At 37.8% G+C, this 23,080-nt stretch overlaps 1 protein-coding gene across 1 annotated transcript in view; it reads left to right on the forward strand.

Moving 5' to 3' along the window:
• Positions 1-23,080, forward strand: part of LOC137280914 (retinal guanylyl cyclase 2-like) — a 261,889-nt gene that overhangs the window by 192,521 nt on the left and 46,288 nt on the right. The window contains exons 12-13 of the mRNA XM_067812100.1: positions 759-899; positions 6,429-6,621. Coding sequence (XP_067668201.1) covers positions 759-899; positions 6,429-6,621 — 334 coding nt within the window. The remainder of the gene's footprint in view (positions 1-758; positions 900-6,428; positions 6,622-23,080) is intronic.

The following is a 23,080-nucleotide window of genomic DNA, read 5'->3' on the forward strand; positions in this document are numbered from 1 at the left end:
ACCAACTTGGTTTGACAGGCCATTTGAAACCGTCATCATGCGATGACGTCAGTTTGGACACAGCAATGAAGGAATGATTGTTTTTCAAATTGATTGTTAAAACAAAAATATTTGGTAGACAAATCTGGATTCATATGCATCAGGGACAGATGTAGTTTTAGAATTGATGGTTTAAATTAAACTTGATATGATCGTTAACGGCTGTATCCGTAAATACACTAGGTTAAAGTATTGCAGAATTTTTGCCCTCCAGAGAGGATAAGTAAATCCCAAATGTTCAAAGAATCTGAAGAGATGGTATAAATCCATGGCTCCTAGTATGGTGGTCAGTTGATGGGTATACATAGCACATTTTAACACTCTCTCTCACACACACAGACGCGCGCGCGCACACCAGTTTTACTCATTTGATCATCTAGTGATTCTTCTGTCTATCAATATCGTACATATTTATTTTTTGTATTCGATTTCTCGTTTGAAATATTGCCAACGTGACGTAAAATTGCACCTCACTCACTCATTGCATTCTTTTCGGCATTGTTAAACTATATTGTTAAACATTCACCAAACCTGTGTGGGCGCTTCTTGAGGTAAACCAAATGGCAAATGAACACTACTTTGCTTTGTTATCGCGTTTCTCCACTTGATCGTCCTGCGTTAGTAATTCTGTATGGAACAGTCTCGTCTTTGAATGTCTTCTGGTTTACACCATAACATTATGCCTGTGTTCTCTCAATCACCGATCTCCTCCATTTCAGAAAAGCCAATATTGTTGACACCATGTTTCACATGCTGGAAAAATACTCCAATGACTTAGAAGAAATTGTTGCAGAAAGAACAATCCAGTTGGAAGAGGAGAAGAAAAAGACTGATCAACTTTTGTTCAGGATGTTACCTCCGTAAGTATCAAACATCAGTCAATATCAAGTTCAAGTCTGATCTTTGTCAACTAGAATTGGAAGCATGGTTGGTACGTCAGTTTATTATCCCGTCCTACACGGGATAGTTGGCACTTCGATAGGACTGGGGGTTTACTGGTGCCTTTTTGTAGCTTTTCATTTCTGATTATAACATTATTGCGTGTCCATGGCAACAAGTTTGACTTCGACTGAGTGAAATTCATGTTGGTGCAATTTTCAAGAGCAGAACTTTAAACCAGATCAATATATATAATTTTTCAAACTTCTCACATAAACATATCTGGTCGTCTTTTGCCTTTTGGTACTTTTGAATTTCTGAATAGAGGCATATTTTGCGTTTCCATGGCAACACGTTTGACCTTGACTAAATTTGATGGTAATACTCTTCTCCAGAACGAAACTTTAAAATATTTCAATACTCCCCTTCCACTTTGCAATATTGTCACTGACTTGGTCGGCACATGAAATTGTATCCCAACTGTGTATATCGATGCTCAAGCTGTTGATCCCTGGATTACCTGCTCCAGATTCTATTGTTTCCAGAAAGCTGCCACATATTTCCACATATTGGTGTGGCTCAGGACTCAACTTACTCACGCAGTTTTATACAGACACGCCAAAACATTTGCCGTACCTAGACATAACTAACTGACATATCCATGAAGAACTTCTTGTTGCTGTGAAATTGGTATGCCAGTTCAGCTAATGAAGGGGTCTGAAATGTCCCCGAAACGTTGTGTTTCAAAGATCTTGGTCAAAAAAGTTTTGTTTCAAAAACGTATATTTTCATTTAACTACCATTTCAAAAACAGAAAATGCATAACACCAAATACAAAAAAAACCCAAAAGAATCCAGACAACCGTTATTCTCTTTACAAAACTACAATTTATGGAACAAGTAAACGTCCTTCAGGTAATTTACAATGAGGTACCCCCGCACACGGGAGAAAGGATCTTTCAGGGTTCTCACAACCCAATGGGAGTTCCTTGCAGTAAAAAAGTCCACACGATCAAGCAAAATATGCTTAATGGTGAACACTTCATCGGAAGAGACACACATGGAAGGTCCATACATATCCATTTTCAACGGATTGTCATGAGTAAAACGGCTGTGGCCAATACAACATCGTCGTAAAACTACTTCACCACGGCTTGATTGACAACCCAAGTGTCTAAATCCAATTGTTGGCTTCACTTCATGAAGTGTATTTCTTCCTACCCGCTTTTTTTGCATTACGTCCCGAGTATAACTTTTGAATGTGGGTTTGAAGTCACTGTACGGGATCAGCAATGGAGATAAGGAATTGTCTGCTTTAGCTGCGGCATCGACCATTGTGTTACTTGCTATGCCGACGTGACCTGACATCCAGTAGAGGACGATGTCACTCTGGCCAATAGAAAGATCGTTGTAAAGTTCTAAAGTGTTTAGGATAATAGGGTGACTTGGAGTAACATTCTGAATAATAATGAATCTGTAAAAGCGATGAGATTTTTCGAGTGGTTTTGGTGTTTATTACATGTCCTCGGATCCGTCTGTGAAAATGGATCTATGGATGTTATACTTTAACTCATTAAGCCCTGGAGCCGCTCCACTGCCCAACACCTGGCACCCCTCGCTGACTGCCTGATTGCTGTGACGAAGCTAATTAGTGCTAATCATGTCTGATTTCCCTGGCAGGTCTCGGATATGACAGGAAACTGTCTAGTCTCACAAACAAGTACTGATTATTTAATTGTGTCGTAAAGATGTAAATGGGAAAGAGGCCGACGTGAATACATATATTACGGCATTTCATGTAATTTATTACCTGTGTCTCTCATACCCCTTTGCCAGTGTGTGCTGTATTTTTATCAACACCTACGCGGTCTTTGTACGTACGAGATGAACACATATACAAATTCCTCCAGTCTCTCTCATCGTATGGACTGAATTATAATATATTATTTATAATAGAGTTTAAAAAGAGGGGGTCTTGCATTATCATCTTCTATATTTTTTGCCAATACATTGCTCGTGCTTACTGACTATTTCAAGGAAAGTGTCAATAGGTGTGTAAGTAACATGGAGCATGTAGATATTTATAGTTTGTCACTTTGTTCATCTGAACTTAACGCTGCAAACATACATCACCATTCATACACATACATATTGCATGATACATTTATCATCACTCAACGTTAAACAAAGCTTCCCATCATGCGATGGGATAAAGTTTTCCGAATGTAACGTTTTATATCTCACTCATTATATTGGCTGATACTTTCACCAATCGTATCGTGAGAACCTGTCACATAGGAAGGGCAAGGTGATGGGGCGTGGCCTAAATTTCTGAAGAGCACGTTTGGACGCTCAAAGTGATAGGGTAGAGATTGATTATTGGCTTTATCGTTGACCAATGGCTGTGTTGTCTTTCAGCTGTATCAACTATCATGCAACAATTTGTGTATTGTAAACATAACATCAGTTACTGTAATGATGTATGAAAGAAACACATAAGACATATGGGTGTAGACTGACACTATGGTGAGTGTATTCGTTCTCTGATGGTGAACACACATGTCTTAGTATTTTGGAAATGTAAAAGAATAACGACTGAAATGCAACAATTGAAGAGAATGAGTGAATTTAGTTTTACGGCGATTTTAGCTATATTTCAGCAGTATCGCGTGGGCTTCACACATTGTGCCCAACAACTGACAAGAATGGTAAACGGTACCATTTGTACAACACAACTAGTGCATAAAGCGTTATCGTCCTTGGAACAAGTCTTTATGGTAGGCCTCAAAACAGTCAACGCACAAAAACACATCACAGCTTGAACATCTGCATTTGATGTCTCGACGTTTGCCATTCCGTTTCATTGTATGTAAGACATACTTAAACCAAATGATGTCCCTCTCATATCATTGTGAGAGATTAAATTGTTCAAAACATCTATGTCAATGGCAGTAAAGACGAATTTACGCACATGCATAATAATCTATGAAAGAAGCGTTTTCGCTGATACATTGCTAGTGTATACTGAATATTTTCAGGAAAGTACTAATAAGCTAGTCTGTGACTTACATATAACAGATTCAGTTTGTCGCTTTGGTTCATCTAGATTTAACGCAGAAAATATACGAACATACATGCATACATATTGTATAATGCTATTCCTTTCACATACACAAGACAAAGGGTCATGGGATGGGCGTCATCAAAGTTCCCGAATAGGACGTTTTGTATCTTAACTGTTCAATATAGTCCCTGATTTGTTATCTATGACCAATCGTATTATGAGATACCTGTCACATTGGAAATGACAGGTGATGGGGCGTGGGCTAAATTTCTGAAGAGTACGTTCGGTCACTCGACAGCTTGGATACAGATTGACTACTGGTTAGATCGTGGACCAATCGATATGCTAGATTTCGGCTTTATCAACTCTAGCTATCATGAAAAACTTTGTGTATCGTGAACATACATAATCGTAAGGATGCCTGAAATGTACACTTAGGACTAACAAGAACTTTGACGAGTTTATTTTCTTTTTGAAGCGCTCAAAGCGCTACAATCCGATTATTTTTACCCCGGATAACCCAATCCAATCATTGAGTAGAGATAGTATTTATTTGCGTATACTTTTTGCGCACACTACTTGTACATCAAACATAATGGCTTGCTGAACATTTCAATATAATCTGTACATTGTTACGAATACATATCATAATTCAAATACATGTATAATAGAATTAAAAAAAAAGTGACACGATACTGATTTATTGTGATGTATACACTTGTAGTTGAATCTCCCCAAATATCTATGAAGATGGGCGTACTTATATTTGTTTTGAAAGCAAACGAGGTTCAGAAGATTGACAATGGGCGTGACTCCACAAAACAGGTTGTCCAATGATGTAACAGCGCATAAGTTTGTTTTACACTTGTCACGTGACAAAAGTTTACCTGGACATGCATTCGACCAGAGTCTGTTATTTTGAGGTTGAAAGAGGTATTCATATATTTAGTGTTGTCTGATTGAATGATCATACGCATCAATTCCGTAACTCATATATTATCCTCCTTTTATTGACGATGGATCTGATACACGTGATCATTACACAGGATAAGATAATTACAGAGATCAAATACAAACGTTTCTTACACAATGCGTATGTAAATTGCATTGAAAAATCACATTTCAAATAAGCATGAAACAGCTTGAACAAAATACCCCAGTTACCTTTGTATGGTTTATGTGTACTATATATGTATATTATGAGTAGATGCAAGAGTTATCACTTCATATTCGATTATGTATTATTGTCAACTTTAAAAATCAATAGTCGCAAATGAATTAGGTCTAAACTAGTGACTTGATTTATTTCAAATCTACACGAGTGTAATACAGTATTGCTATTATGTCTACGATTCATTATATGAACTATTACAACGAATGAATGAATGATTTAAATTAGAAGAAGGTTTTGTAACCTTGTCACCGTTAATTCAATCAATGTGCAAACATAGTATTTTAGTATTCACTCCCAATGACGAGTAACAAACACGTGCCTCCTGTAACAACATCTCATAATCCCTTTTCTCGCAGACATGTGTTCATCTGCCTGTATAAGTCCCCGACATTGCAAGCAATCAAAACACATTAATAGTTCTTCTGATTAACACAGAAAGTAACCTCTCTCGTAAGAAAGGCTAATCTTTGATCATTACTGCTAAATTGATTGAAATTATAGGTAATGTAAGAGTTTAAAATGTAAAACCCCCAATACGCGGCTCTCGCTGAATGAGAGGTGCTTTTCATAACCCCCAATATGCGGCTCTCGCTGAATAAGAGGTGCTTTTTATTACCCCCGATACGCGGCTCTCGCTGTGAGAAGCTAATTAATTTGCCGCATATACGCGGCTCTCGGCCTTAATGAGTTAAACATAACTGGTTTTATTCCTGACGATTTGTTTCTGACTTTTTGAGTTTGTGAGGGTAAGATAGATCCGTGGCTTCACCATCTGCAAGGGTGGCGAAGACAGAAGCCTGTAAGGTGCTATGATATTGAGATCAATTTTAGCTCGAGATATGTGGTGAACTCTGATTCCAAATGGTTGAACCAGGCTTGGCACTTCAGAGAAGAGGATTTCATTTAGAGGGTAGTATGCTGGACTGGACTCATTTGAACGCAGTTTAGATATATACTGAAGTGCAATTTTAATGCCGCTTTGTTCAAGGGAGGGTTCGTTAGCCTCTGCATATAAACTGTCTACCGGAGAGGTCTTTAAGGCTCTGGACAGAGCCTAAGTGGTGGATAGATTGGCACCGTAATGGCACCGTAATCCAGCTTCGATCACTCCGTATTTGAAACGACTTTTAGTAAGTCGAGGGCCTTCAAACACGTTGTGATATAAAGGGTTTTACACGTTGTGTGTGTGTGTATGTGTGTTTGTGTGTGTGTGTGTGTGTGTGTGTGTGTGTGTTTGTGTGTGTATAATGTTGGTTTTACACTTTGTTTCAGAACAGTAGCAGAAAGCCTAAAATTAGGACGCCCAGTTGAAGCAGAATCCTTTGAAGAAACAACTATATATTTCAGTGACATTGTGGGTTTTACCACTATTTCCGCCATGAGCACGCCTATGCAAGTCGTCGATCTACTTAATGATCTATACACAATGTTTGATGCAACAATAGATAACTATGACGTTTATAAGGTAAGACTTTCGCCAATATGAGTTTGCATTTCAAGCCATAATGAATCCACGTGTTTCTCTCAGACCAATCTATATCCCGCACACCTATGGTTTTAGAATACGATTAGATTGTCTCAGAATGTACAGAGAGCAGTCGGAAAACTCAGTTGTATGAAATATAAGTGCATTTACCAATCACACAGGCATTTGTCATACAATATCAGCCTGAAACGGAGATCATATCTGATGCCTCTCTATGTTACTGTGAGCGAGTGTGTTCAGAATCTCACATCGGCAATAGTTCAGCAATATTGTGACTAAAACAAGACATGCTGTGGGAACAAAGTTAAATTGTACAATCCGTCTACAAAGGACAGTACAACTGGAATATCACAGGTACATACATGATCCAGCATGTATCTTTGTATCTTTACACTACTGTTCAGGACGATGCAATAAGAAAAACGGGCTTCACACGTATTGTAACGGGCGATTTTGGTGTGAGTAACCCTATTACCAGTTACCTGTTACGATGGCCGTTCTGACTTGTCGGGGGTGATGTAAGCGTTGGTTGCATACTCGCTTGGTTCGTCCGGGTTGCTACATCTAGGAATGAGTGGTCTGACGACCGGGACTCCTAACTAACACATAGCATACATGTACTGGTCCTCTGGCATACCAGGAATCACTCAACACAAGGTTCTATACTCACATAGGTTTACTCGATCCTTTTCTTCATTACACAATATCGTGACTTGGACAGGATGGAGCAAGTTATGTCCCAACTATGGAAATGTACAATGCTAGAGTTTGAACGTTCTGCCAACCTTGTCACATGACCCTATTCAATCCCTCTGATTTGTTAAAAGTTACATCATTCCATGGTCCCATGTATGCCTCGTGATCGGGAAAATTCCATTAACTCCCATTAATGAATCGTCCTTGATAAATCTATTTTATCCAACTACTGACATATTTTCCTTTCCCGACGATTGGGTATTATCTCTAGAAATAGCAACTCCAATGTCAATGATCTGTACTACACTATTTATGATGGATGCAATTTTGACCTTATTACATCCTCTGCCTGTGGACAAGAGCTGACCACAGCTCGGAATAAACAAACATGAGAACATGTTGATGTCGAGATATACAACACAAGAGTCACCAGAAGCAATACAAGAGCAAGCAAAGTGAAGGATGTGTGTGAATCATCAAAAGTTCGGATAAAATGTAAAACTGGCTAATGTGCCAAAGTACGATACCTACGGTCGAAAAGGGGGAAGAGAAGGGCACCTATAATACTTCGTAGGACCTCAAAACATGTACGCAATACACAAAATCCCCTTCCGTTAAAGTTCATTAAAACAACAACGACGATGAACTGTCACTTCATATGACCAGACATGGCTGATCATGCACAAAGTTCACTGGCCATCGGTTCCCCATAGAACGGAATGGCCTGGAATGGATTCACATCCGGAACTGTTCCGTGTAGGCGTTGATCTCCACCAGGAAATATCAGGTACCAAAGTCATTGGTATAGGACACAACAAAAGTTAGTGAAGAAACACATACACAGCCTGGCAAGACCCACGGATGATCTTGTGATGGACCCTTGTAGTAAGGTGAAGAATGTTCGCACACGAGTAAACTGACATTGTCAAATATGTTAGTTGGCTGCACAGCACTAGACCGTGACAAACGATGTTGTCCGAAGGAAGATAATCAGCGCTGTACTACAAAGCGATGACAGAAACCATACTCATGATGATACGTCAGGTGGCGTGTGACGTGTGACTTAAGACGTGTGGGTAGGTCGTGCCGAGAGTTTAGCGGACGTCACCAATCGGATTGTAGAGTCAGATGATGAATGTGAGACTGAACGAGTGGTCGACTGTAGTACCACCAGAGCGTGGCCAGCGAGGGACCTGAAGCACTTCAGAAAAAGCGTCAAGCCACAACCAAGACACTTATGACAAGAATGTAATGAAAGAATAGACAAGTGATGGTAATCTGGAGTACGATGACCTCATCTGGATACCTTACTCGACAGTGGGAGGCATCAAGATACTACGCTAATGAAGACAAATGTCTATGCTAACGGATAATATCGAATTATGTGATGAGTCACTAGCCAATTCGTACATGTCATATTCATAATGTGGAAAGGACATGAAGAGGTACACGTGCTTAAGTTATAGAAGACATGGACGTGATATGCACTGGTCAATAAGAGATGAAATACGTCAGATACAACATTAAAAAATTCTTTGTGGTTGACAACACATATACGAACTACACCAATCAATATACAAGGGATTGGAGAAATATCTCAAAAATTGACGAAAAGCGATTTTACGCAGTGAAAGCAAAGTGGAGAAGAATGTAATATGAATAATTATAAACTATCCAGTATATGTGAGACAGATAGCTTGAATACAAAAAGTATATCTATTGGAATATGCAGTGTGAACCATTACCATATTGTGTAAAGATAAATACCAATAATATGATGAAGTAATACCGTACTGACTGACATGATAATATGTGATATAAATGTACTAACAATAGAAGTAGATCAACCAAAACCCTTGTGGCTAAATGTGTCGAATATAGGTTCACAATATATAAGAGGTAACACAAACGATTACTAGCGACGATACATGATTACACTAGAAGAATTCGCAGAGCGAAATAACATGAGTTCGTGAACGAAGGAAAGAAAAGTAAAGCACGCTTTATACGAGAGGCTTTTAACCAACTAGAATTAATTTTGCCAGAAATATATATAGATTGTGTTGATGTCTGGACACGCTGGGAGAGTCAAACAATAAGTAGTAAGAAAGGAATTCTCATTTAATTAGTGAGAGGATGTCTAGGGGTTACCGTCAAGTCTCGAGGGCAAAGTTGAAACTATGAAAGCACAATTTCACGACAAGAAAAAGAATTAGTTAAATGGAGAACCAGAGATCTAACGGGACGATTCAGCTTCTTTGTTTTACGAAAAAGCAAGAAAAATACCAAAAATACCGTAGATACAATTAAGAAAACTTCCATCGAAATGATTGATTTAATTAAAGACATAAAGGATGGAGTTAAATAATTTGGAGGTGGGGAAGTTTTTGGGATGCCCAAAGAGTCAACCCATTACTTGAAAGTAACAATGCAGCGAAAAATAATCGTTGAACCGTAAAAAATAAATAGAGAACGACAATCAAAAGGAATAAAGATAAGCCTGCGGCAATGCTAGCCGTTAAGTGATATGGGTTGGTATAGTTTCCATCCAACGCATATGGTGGGAGAGAATCCATCCAATTATCGTCAATTAAATTATTGGAAATAACTTATCACTTTTTCATACGCTCTGAAATTTTATGTAGATCCACTTGAAAATCTTTGTCCTTCTGTCGGATTGTATAGAACACTGTATCGTCAATGAATAAATGTGGTATATTGAAATCGAATCGAGGTTGTAAAGTTGCAAATTGTATCCACATAGTTTCATTGAAAAATTCAGATAATAATAAGAAATTAGGTGGGTATAATTTTGAACTGGTCGGTTTTTTTGTCACAATTATGAATTCTCATATCTATATCGAAGTCATCCAGTTTTAACGCACAGCCACATGGAATTTTAAACAGACAAATTTGACAAGCTGGATATTTCTCAGTGCGACGATTACAATTCAATTCAATTCAAAGCTTTATTGTTTTCAAGGCCATATGACCCATAATACATCGTTACATGTTTAATACATTTTTTTGCTAACATGCGTATCAAAGATATTCTCCTCTTATGCGAAACACATTATATAGATATTTTCCCAACTTAAACAAGTGGTCACAATTAGTAGAAATCAATAATGATTTTAAATTATCAGTATTTTTGCTATGAGTGGAAATGTATGGAATATCCTTGCGAAAATCTTTGTACAAAGGACAATGATATATAATATGACATTCATCTTCGGTATATTTACGAAGAGAGCACATAATTTTCATTATCTTGATAATCGCTTAAGCCTTTTCTAATACGCTGTATGCCTAGTCGATTACAACAGCATCTAAATAGGAGAAGCGCTTTTCTATATTTAATATTTTGTAACATTGTATATGTACAATTCTGGAGAAAGTGAATGTTTTATTAAGGAATAAAATTGTAATGATGCTTTATCAGATAGCTCAGAATGCCAATCTTGCCTGGCGCAGTCAATCACTCTTTCTTTAAAAGCATTTCAAAACATACCAATATCCCCTACCCCTTGTTACATCCACACATGGCCAAACCCGTAATTAAATAATAGTTGCATTATATTAGTTGCCCAATTAGATCGTTTTTTATTACAGGATTGTTTCATCATAAGGTACGATTGGTGAGGATATCTGTATGACGGCATGGAGATTAATTTCAACCAATATCTAATACACTTCTTATATGAGTTCACATATAATGGATATCACCCACATTCGCCATACAGAGCAACATTTGAAAATGATTTACTAACATTTAATAAATATCTACAGGATGATCGGTGAACAGTTTCTAATTGCTTCATTTCCTTGAATCCCCATATTTCGCTACCATACATTAAAATCGGTACACTTTTCGCATCGAACATCTTAAAGGCGTCTGTAATATCTATATTAAACTTGCCAATAAGACATTTCAAAGGGAAAAAGGCTTTGTTTGCTTGTTGCGATAAAACGGTACAGGCTCTTGTCCATACAAGCTTAGGGGTCATCATGATGCCTAAATACTTGTATGCATTAACAACTTCTATTTGGTCTTCATTATAAGTCCACTTTTCATATCGTGATAATGGTCCCCCGTTTCTGAAGACAATCACTTTTGTTTTGTCGATATTGATCTCCATGCCCCATTTCAAACAATAATTATGTATGAAATCTAGTTGTTTTTGCAACTTCAGTGAGTGTGAGTGAGTTAAAATTTATCGTCACATCGGCAGTATTTCAGCCATATCGTGACGAGGACGATTTATTATACAAATACATAGTAATTAATGGCACACATTTAAAACTGTCACCGAAGGACAGTAAAACTAACTAGGATATCACAGAGAGGAATTTAAAACTAGTAAGTAGAACTAAAACGGTATAACTATTTTTTTGGGACAATACAATATAAAAATGGGCTATAGATTGCCAACAGCTGAAGGTAGATCACGACACTGGGGACCATGGGGACTTACAGTACCATCGCTACCTGCATGGACCCTAGCTGGATTTACACCATAACCTCAGCCGTTAGCAGTTTAGATACATCTAGCCATAATTATAAATACAGATATGCTACGATTAAAAATTGGAAAGTTGAAATTGACTGTGAATGATTGGGGACTTATGTACCCTCTCAGGAGGACGATAATTTTACAGTACTTTAACCCCCCCTCGAGGGTACAGCCACTAACAATCTGAAGTACCAATTCAAACTTTCAATAATAAAATATTTAGCTATTTACAATTCATTTAACAAATCTACTTCTTTTAAAAAACCAATAATTAAATGAGAACTAATATTGTTAAAAAGATCCCTCATAGTTTGTGTTTTAAAATAATTATCCCTTGTGATGGAATATTCAACACAGTCAAGCAGGACATGCTTGACTGTGATTCGTTCATCACAAGGGATACAAAACGGAGGATCTTCACTTTTCAATAAATATCCATGAGTATATCTAGTGTGGCCAATGCGACATCGCCGCATGATGACCTCCTCAAATCTGGACTGACAATCCAAGTAGGTGTAACCGATGGAGGGTTTTATTGCATGTAACTTATTAATACCTACTAGGGTGTCCCACTTCTTCTGCATAAGATCACGGATATACGATCTGATGACAGCTTTGTAATCAGAGTAAGGAATACGAAGTGGTGTCACAGATTTGTTGAGTGATGCCTTGGCAGCAAGATCCGCCATTGTATTCCCAGAAATGCCTACATGGCTGGGTAACCAACAAAGGACGATGTCGTATTGGCCAGTTGCAAGATTATACAATTCAATAATTTCAATTAAAAGTGGATGTCTACAAGATAAGTTTTTAATAGCCTGAAGGCAAGAAAGAGAGTCTGAATATATAATATACTGTTTATGTTTAGGGTGTCTTTCAATATATTTAAGAGCTGTTAATATGGCGTTTGCTTCTGCTGTAAAAATAGAACTTTCATCTGGTATTCTAGAAGTGATTGTCCTGGATCCAATGACAATGGCACAAGCCATTGCATCACCGTCCTTGGACCCATCAGTAAATAAGGATTTGTAAGTGCTATATTTAGTTTTTAGTTGATTATATTCTTGTTTATATTTTAAGTCATTAGTTTCTGATTTTTTATGTGCAATTAGTGTTAGGTCCACGTGTGGCCTAACCAATTGCCAAGGGGGAGAAGAAAAAAGACGGGAAGGCGCTATGTTGTCCAACTCAATGCCGGCAGCAGAAATAAATGGTTTAATTCTGTGGCCTAAAGGCGGAACAAGAGAAGTTTTTCTGTTGTACAGTTCCCCAAAAAGGGGATTAAAGATGCAGTTATAGGCAGGGTTTGACTGATTGGAATGTAATTTTGTCACGTACTGTAAGGCTAATTTTATACGGCGTTGATCAAGAGATGGCTCATCAGCCTCGACGTAGAGGCTCTCAATGGGTGACGTGCGAAAGGAGCCAAGACAAAGTCTTAGACCTTGATGATGGACTGAATCTAAAAGTTTAAGGTTACTTTTGCAAGCTCCACCATATACAATTGAGCCATAGTCAAGTTTAGAGCGGACGAGTGATCTATATAAGTGAAGGAGAGTAGTCTGGTCCCCTCCCCACTTTGAATTGGAAACAACCTTTAACAAATCGAGCGCCTTGAGGCATTTAACTTTAAGAGATTTCATATGTGGCAGAAATGTTAAATGGGAATCAAAAATTAAGCCCAAGAACTTGGCCTCCTTTACCACCTTAATGGGAGAGACATCTAAGGTTAGCTCTGGGTCCTTATGAGGTTTATATTTTCTACAGAAGTGTATACAATTAGTTTTGGATTTAGAAAATTTAAATCCGTTTTCAAGACACCATTTATTTATTCTATTTAAACATAACTGCAGTTGTCGTTCAATTGTATGCATATTTTTACCACGACAAGAAATATTAAAATCATCCACAAAGAGTGATCCATCAATTGAATCATTTAAAACCTTAGATAAACTGTTGATTTTAATGCTAAATAAAGTGATGGATAAAATACTGCCTTGTGGAACACCCTGATCCTGATTATAATGATGAGACAGGGTAGAACCCACTCGAACTTGAAACTGTCTGTCATTTAAAAATTTGGAAATGAATTGAGGCAAACGACCTCGTAAACCGAAGTCATGTAAATCTCTTAAAATGCCATATTTCCACGTAGTGTCATATGCCAGCGTGTTGTTTATTAATTAGTGCGTTTTAAACAAATGACTCCAGTCGCACTAAGTGATCGACAGTACTTCTGTTTTTACGGAAACCACATTGTATATCTGTGATAAGATTATTTGTTTCCAAGTACCAAACAAGTCGATTATTTATCATGCGTTCCATGGTCTTGCAAACACAGCTAGTTAGTGAAATAGGTCGATAATTGGACGGATCCGTATGATCACGTCCAGGTTTAGGTATTGGTACTACTATGGCGTCACGCCATGACGGAGGAAAGATACCCGATGTCCAAATGTCATCAAAAATATTGAGAAGCGTTTCTAGGCAGGATTCTGGTAAGTGCTTCAGGAGTTGATAATGTATGTTATCAGCTCCTGTAGCAGTGTCATGAGCTTGATCAAGAGCAGTATGGAGTTCATGAATAGAAAACGTTTCATTATAATCTTTCTTTTCTTGTTGTTTTTGATATTGCTGAAATTTAGGTACATAATTTGAAGAGGAAGAGTGTTTAGCAAGGGTTTCACCCAGTTTATTAGCAATATCTGATTTATCAGTAAGCAATTGATCTCCATGTTTAAGATGATGGACAGTAGATTTAGTACCTTTATTTTTGATTTTCTGGACCATGTTCCATACCTTGGACATGGGTGTCCGAGAATTTATTTTGGACACATAATTGTGCCAAGATTGGCGTTTGTTCTGTTTAAAGGTACGCCGTGCTTTAGCATTTAAAATTTTAAATTTATTTGAATTATGTACCATAGGATGGCGACGGAAATAATGTTCTGCCTTTTTCCTTGCCTTCCTAGCTTGTTTGCACTCATCGTTGAACCACGGTTTTCTTATGTGTGGAACTGCAGAGGAATTTGGTATACACTCATCAGCTATGGAATTCAGTTCATCAGAAAAGCATTTAATAGCATCAGGAACGTCAATAAAACGTTCGGGTTTAAGTTTTTCAGCACACAGTGTTTCATATAAAGCCCAGTTAGCCTTTTTAAAATTTCGTCTTGATGATGGAGGAACATCGGATGGAGTTACAGCTTTTAATACAGTAGGAAAATGGTCACTTCCACACAGGTCATCGTGGACCATTCGAATTCATTTAATAGTTCTGAATTTGTCAATGACAAGTCGAGAGCAGAATAAGTCCCTGTACCAGGGTGTAAATATGTGTTGGAACCATCATTATAAATACATAAGTCATTGTCAGAACAAAAGTCCTCCAACAATTTGCCTTTAGTGTTTATATTTACACTACCCCAGAGTGGGTTGTGCCCATTTAAATCTCCCATTATAATACAGGGCTTCGGGAGCTGATCATATAGAGCTTGAAGATCGGTTTTGGCAAAAGCCGAAGACGGTAAAATATAAAGAGAGCATAGTGTAAACGCTACATGTAAAGTAATTCTCACAGCAACAGCCTGCATGTTAGTATTAAGTAAAACGGGGCTTTGAATAACGTTTTGTTTGACTAGAATGGATGATCCGCCAGTGGCCTTATCACCCGGAGTGAGTGAGTGAGTTAAATTTTTACATCGCATCGGCAATATTACAGCCATATAGCGATGAAAACAAGGTAATCAATCTAAAATATCCGTCTACAAAGGACAGTAAAACTAACTAGATTATCACAGATATATTGATGTTAAAACTAATCATGAAATCTAAAACATTTAAACTAGAGAGGGCAATACAGATCTCCATTTGCTCTTTCCAAACAGGACAGTATTTTGAGAATGATGAGTGTTCCCCGTTACAGTTAGTGCATTTTTTGACATTACTGTCACAATCTTCTGTTGTGTGTGTCTTTTCACTGCAGTGAGCACACACAACAGACAATGTGCAAGTATTTACACCGTGCCCAAACTTTTGGCATTTGAAACACCTAAGAGGGTTTGGAATGTATGTCTCAACACTGAGGTTACAATAACCTGCCTTTAGTGATTTTGGTGCAGTAGGTAGCGAAAAAGAAAACAGGTGTTAGTTTGAATGGTTGTGCCATTTTGTCGGGATGAGAAACGTTTAACATTAAGTACACCCTGATCTTTCATCTCGGAGACGATATCTAGTTCTGACATGTCGGACAGCAATCGCTCACGATCTCTAACAATCCCCTTGCTCATATTGAGGGTCTTGTGAGCTGAGACAGTAACGGAAATGCCAACAAAGGTTTTGGTGTTTAAAAGGTTAGTTGACTGTTGTCTTTTGGCACATTCGATCAACAGTGCACCAGAGCGCAATCTTCTAATACTCTTCACATCGCAGGCAATGCCTTGGATACCTTTAGACACAGCAAAAGGGTTCAATTTTAATGGTGTCAAATCATTTGTCTCCATGACAACAAATCGTGGCCAGTAATCAATTGGTTTGGACAGTCTGTCAACAAGGTCATTTTCAAGAGGACGTTTAGTCTTTTTGTTTGGGGTTTCGTAAGCCATGGTTTGTGTTTTAGATTTCATCATCCGAGCTCCCCACCCACCACGGAGTATCACAATGACAATGCTAGAAACAAGTGGGTCTCCAACTTGCAGCACCAAGGATACTCGGATGATATACTCCAGCAGAAGAGTTACAATTAACAAATCCACCAGATTGGCCCATGAGCCACCGCCTTCTGGCATAAGACTCTAGGCAAAAGTGCATAGTATCATAGTTTAAACTGTAAACAGCTTATGGGAACAGTTTTGCCAAGACCAAAGGTTAACATTTTCAAATCAAATTTGTGTGATGATAAATAAATAAAAGTCCACACACAGTGCTTGGCGTGACCAGCCGATTGATAGAATCGGGCCGATTCTACCACCCGTCTAGGTGAAGTAAGGGCCGAAGTGGTGTGTTGAGCAATAGGGGCAAAATGGGTCAGCCTCCTACTGCCCTCAACCACCAGGCTACCGTCCTCCACCGACACGGGACGCAACCCACGGCAAACAGGTTGCCCAATTTGGTCGCCTCTTACGACCAGCAATGGGGTGCTGTGGACACATTCTGTCCCGGGTCCACACGGGATCAAGTGCAGTATGAAGCTCATGTATGGAAAAAGTTTCGTTGTAATCTTCCCCATTATCTGAACTGAAATTTATAGCCTTCTTTTCTTGCTGATTTTGGTATTGTTGGAATTCAGGTACATAATTAGAAGAAGAAGAATGTTTGGCCAACGTCTCACCAAGTTTATTTGCAATATCAGATATATTAGTCAATAACTGGTTTCCGTCTTTAAGATGGTGGATGCTACATTTGGATCCCTTACCCTTAATTTTCTGGATCATATTCCACACCTTGGATATCGGAGTACGTGAATTAAGTTTGGAGACATAATTTCGCCAAGACTGGCGTTTGCTTTGCTTGAACGTACGTCTTGCTTTAGCATTTAAAATTTTAAATTTGTCTAAATTGTGGACCATAGGATGGCGACGGAAATAATGCTCAGCTTTCTTCCGTGCCTTCCTAGCCTGTTTGCAATCATTGTTGAACCATGGTTTTCGGATGTGAGGAACTGCAGAGGACTTAGGAATACATTCGTCAGCTATGCTCTTTAGTTCATCTGAAAAGCATTTTATGGCATCAGGAATATCATGAAAAAGTTCAGGTTTGAGTTTAGCAGTACAAATAGCTTCATATAAAGACCAGTTAGCCTTTTCAAAATTCCATCTTGACGAAGGAGGAATATCAGATGGATTTACAGGATTTAAGATTTTTTGCAACTTCAGAGAGGTATCAGCAACCAACACTAGATCATCTGCAAATAGTATTGATAACACATTACACATTTCCTCTGTTATAAATACACCACTGTCAAAAGCTTGACTCATAGATTCCGAGAGCTCCTTAATGAATATCGAAAACAACAGGGGGCTTAGAGCACACCCTTGTCTAACTCCTGTAGAGCAATCAAAATAATCAGATAATTTGCTACCATCAATTACGACTGCAGACTTCACCTTGCTGTACAAATCTTTGAGAATATTAAATATATTTCCATGTATACCATTATTTAAAAGTAGAAATAAAAGCTTTCGTCTATTAACAATATCGAAAGCCTTTTTGAAATCAACGTATGCACAGTAAAATCTCCCTTGCTTTCTTGTTGTATACTTTTGGATAATAGATTGAAAGATAAAAATATTATCTATTGTCGAATGGAATGTTCTGAAACCACCCTGATACTCTCCGATAAGGCAATTGCTTTCAATGTAGTCATCTATTCGCCTGTTGATTATATTTGTAAACAGCTTGCTCATAGTAATAAGCAAGGAAATGCCTCTATAGTTGTTAGGTTCGTTAGGACTTCCCTTCTTATAAATAGGTATTATTATTGCAGCACTCCATCTTCAGGGAACTCCCCTTTATCTAGAATGCGGTTAAAGAGCAGAGCAAGATATGGGGAAATATATTCCTTAATAATCTTGAAAAATTCTGATGGTATTCCATCATTACCCGGCGATTTATTGGGTTTCGAGCTATCTATTGCTGCCTCCACTTCACATATAGTTATTACATCTGATAGATCATTGTCACCGCATTTGCTACAATTGTGACAATCATGTTCATTAGCAAAAGTTTCAACATAGTCATCAAACACACTGTCGCCATTCGTGTTTAATATTGGGTTCAACAAATCTTTAAAATACGAATGCCACATTTGTGCAGATACAATTATTATTGATTTAGATTAATATTTCTTAACAAGACTCCAAAAGCTTTTATAATCATTACTCATGGACGCTTCAGATAACGTTTTGGAGACACTTTCACAAAATAACCTTTGTTTCTCTTTACACAGTTGTTTAAACTCTTTTCTGCTCTGGTCATATAACTGAAGTTAGCTGTAGATGGATATTTTCTAAGACGATCTAAATATTTGTATTTGGATTTCTTAGCCAACTCACATTCTAAATCGAACCACTCTGGTTGTTTTCTTTTATGATTCATATTCCTTGTAAGCATAGACTTCCCACTATAGTGTAGTATATCTACCAGACTACCTACAGCTCTCTCAATATCATCATTAGAAACATATTCCATGAACTTGCTGAAACTATTACTTGAATAATCTGATTTGAAATTATCAGTATATTCTTCCCTATATTCATCTTTCCATCTATAAACTAACCTGTCAGCATATTGAGGCAAGGAGGACCATACTGTCACATCTCTCTCACTGAAAAGATTAATTATAAGTTTTAAAGGGAGATGGTCTGACTCGCTGCGTGATATAACGTTAAAGTCAGTCACAGTTGGGTACAAGCAAGATGACACGCATATATAATCAGGAGTACTGAATCCATGTGGACCAATATAGGTAAAGTCACCAGATGCGGTAGACCATCTTCCATTTAATATATTGATATTAAATAGTCTGCATAAATCTAAAAACTGCTTCCCATAATTGTTAACAACATTGTCCTTGTTAGTGATTGAGTTAATATTTAACGTCACATTGGCAATATCTCAGCCATTTCGTGACGAGAACATTTAATACTGAAATGAAATATATATATCTATTTTAAAACCTGTCGACGAGGGACAGTAAAACAACTAGAATATCACAGATGAGTATATAAAACTAGTAACTATACCTAAAACAATTTATCTATAGAGGACAATACAAGATAAAACTGGACTATAGATTGCTAACAACTGAAAGTAGGTCACCATACTAGGGTCCATGGGGACTTACTGTACCTTTGCTACCTGCATGGACCCTAGCTGGATTTACATCATCCCCTCAGCCGTCAGCAATTTGGGAAATCTAGCCATGCAAATAAGAAGACACTTATGCTACGATTAAAAACGTGAAAGTTTGAATTTACTTTGAATGTTTGTGGACTTACGTACCCTCTCAGGGGGACAATAGTTTTACAGTACTTCAACCCCCTTTCAGGATACAGCCACTAACAAGCACAGTTCTGAATTTAAACTTCCAATAATAAAATATTTATCTATTTACAATTCAGTCAATAAATCTAATTCTTTTAAAAATGCAATGATTAAATGAGAGCTTGTGTTATTAAAAAGATCCTTCAGAGTTCGTGAATTAAAATACAGATCCCTTGTGATGGAATACTCAACACAGTCAAACAGGATATGCTTGACTGTGATTCTTCCATCACAAGGGATACAAAACGGAGGATCCTCACCTTTAAGCAAATATTTATGTGTTTATCTTGTGTGGCCAATACGACATCGTCGCATGATGACCTCCTCAAATCTGGACTGACAACCCAAGTAGGTGTATCCAATATACGGCTTTATTTCATGTAATGTATTGATACCTACTTGCGTGTCCCACTTCTTCTGCATCAGATCACGGATATACGTTCTAATGCAATCTTTGTAATCTGAATATGGAAGAAGAAGTGGTGTCACAGATTTGTTGAGTGCTGCTTTCGCAGCAAGATCGGCCATCACATTCCCAGAAATACCTACGTGACTGGGTAACCAACAAAAGACGATGTCGTATTCGCCAGTAGCAAGACTATTATACAGTTCAATAATTTCAATTAAAAGTGGATGTTTGCAAGAAATATTTTTAATAGCCTGAAGGCAAGAAAGAGAGTCGGAATATATTATATACTGTTTACGTTTCGGGTGTCTTTGAATATATTTAAGAGCTGTTAATGTGGCGTTAACTTCTGCTGTAAAAATAGAACTATTAACTGGTAATCTAGAAGATATTGTTCTGGATCCAATGACAGTAGCACAAGCAACTGCACCACCGTCCTTGGACCCATCAGTAAATAAGGATTTGTAATTGTCATATGTATGTTTCAATTGATTATATTCTTGTTTATACTGTAATTCATTAGTTTTTGATTTTTTAAATGTAGTTAATGTTAGGTCAACTTGTGGCCTAACCATCTGCCAAGGAGGAGAAGAAAGAAGACGGGAGGGAGCTATGTTTTTAAGCTCAATGCCGGCTGAAGAAAGAAAGGATTTAATTCTGTGCCCTAGAGGTGGAACCAGAGAAGACTTCTTGTCGTACAAATCCTCATAAAGGGGATTGAACACACAGTTATATGCAGGGTTAGTTTCATTAGAATATAATTTAGTAATGTATTGTAAGGACAATTTAATACGACGTTGTGTAAGAGATGGTTCATCGGCCTCAACGTAGAGACTGTCAATAGGTGAAGTTCTAAATTTAAAGGACCCAAGACAAAGTCTTAGACCTTGATGATGGACAGAATCTAATAGCTTCAGGCTGCTTTTGCAGGCTCCACCATATACGATGGAGAAATAATCAAGTTTTGAGCGAACGAGTGATCTGTATTAGTGAAGGAGGGTAGTCTGATCCCCTCCCCAATTAGAAACAGCCTTCAATAAATCAAGTGCCTTTAGGCATTTGACTTTTAGGGATTTAATAGGGGGCAAAAAGGTCAAATGTGAATCGAAAATTAAACCTAAAATCTTAGCTTCCTTGACAACTTTGATGGGGCTGCCACTTAGAAATAGTTATGGATCTTTATGGGGTTTGTATTTACGGCAAAAGTGTATAAAACTGGTTTTTGATTTAGAAAATTTAAATCCGTTTTCGAGACACCATTTGTGTATTTTGTTTAAGTATAAATGCAGTTGGCGTTCAATAGTACGCATATTGTTACCTCGACAAGAAATAATAAAATCATCCACAAATAACGATCCATCGACTGAAACATTTAAAACCTTGGATAAACTATTGATCTTGATACTAAACAATGTAACAGTCAAAATACTGCCTTGTGGAACACCCTGATCCTGACTGGAATGATCAGAGAGGGTAGAACCCACGGGTAGACCTGAAACTGCCTGTCATTTAAAAAGTTGGATATAGATTGAGGCAAGCGGCCTCGTAATCCAAAGTCATGTAAATCTTTTAAGATTCCATATTTCCATGTCGTGCCATAAGCTTTCTCTAAATCAAAAAAGATCGACACTGCGTGTTATTTATTAATAATGGCATTTGTTACAAAAGACTCCAAGCGTACTAAATGATCGACAGTACTTCCGTTTTTACGGAAACCACATTGTATATCTGTTATGAGGTTATTGGTTTCCAAGTACCAAGCAAGTCGATTATTTATCATACGTTCCATGGTCTTACAAACGCAGCTAGTTAGTGATATTGGTCTATAATTGGAGGAATCAGTATGATCACGACCGGGCTTAGGTATGGGAACAATAATAGCATCACGCCATGACGAAGGAAATGTTCCAGATGTCCAAATGTCATCAAAAATATGTAAGAGCGTCTCTAAACAAGACTCAGGTAAGTGCTTGAGGAGCTGATAATGTATACCATCACTGCCTGAAGCAGTATCGTGAGCCTGGTCAAGAGCAGTATGAAGCTGATGCATTGAAAATGTTTCATTATGATCTCCCCATTATCTGAATTGAAATGAATAGTTTTCTTTTCTTACAGCTTTTGATATTTTTGGAATTCGGGGACATAATTAGATGAGGAAGAATGTTTGGCTAACGTTTCACCTAATTTATTTGCAATATCTGATTTATTGGTCAATAATTGATTCCCATCTTTAAGATGGTGAACGCTAGATTTAGAGCCCTTACCTTTGATTTTCTGGATCATATTCCATACCTTTGATATTGGTGTGCGCGAATTAATCTTTGATACGTAGTTCCGCCAAGATTGGCGTTTATTTAACTTGAAAGTATGGCGTGCTTTGGCATTTAAAATTTTAAATTTGTCCAAATTATGGACCATGGGATGGCGACGGAAAAACATTTCAGCTTCCAGTACTTTCCCCTTATTATTAGTGTGTGCACTTCCCCAAAGAGGGTTGTGTCCATTCAAATCTCCCATGATGATACAGGGCTTGGGAAGTTGATCATACAACGCCTGAAGATCAGCATGCTGAAGAGATGAAGAAGGAGGAACATAGAGTGAACACAATGTAAGAACAATGCGCAAAGTCACTCGGACAGCAACAGCTTGGAGGGGGGTATTCAGAGAAACCGGGCTATGAATAATACCTTGTCTCACCAGAATCGAAGATCCTCCTGTTGCTTTAACACCCAGGGGTGAGAAGAAATTGTATGAACTGTACTGTCTTAAATCAAGTTTC

Source organism: Haliotis asinina, chromosome 4 (genome assembly GCF_037392515.1).
Source record: "Haliotis asinina isolate JCU_RB_2024 chromosome 4, JCU_Hal_asi_v2, whole genome shotgun sequence".
NCBI lineage: Eukaryota > Metazoa > Mollusca > Gastropoda > Lepetellida > Haliotidae > Haliotis > Haliotis asinina.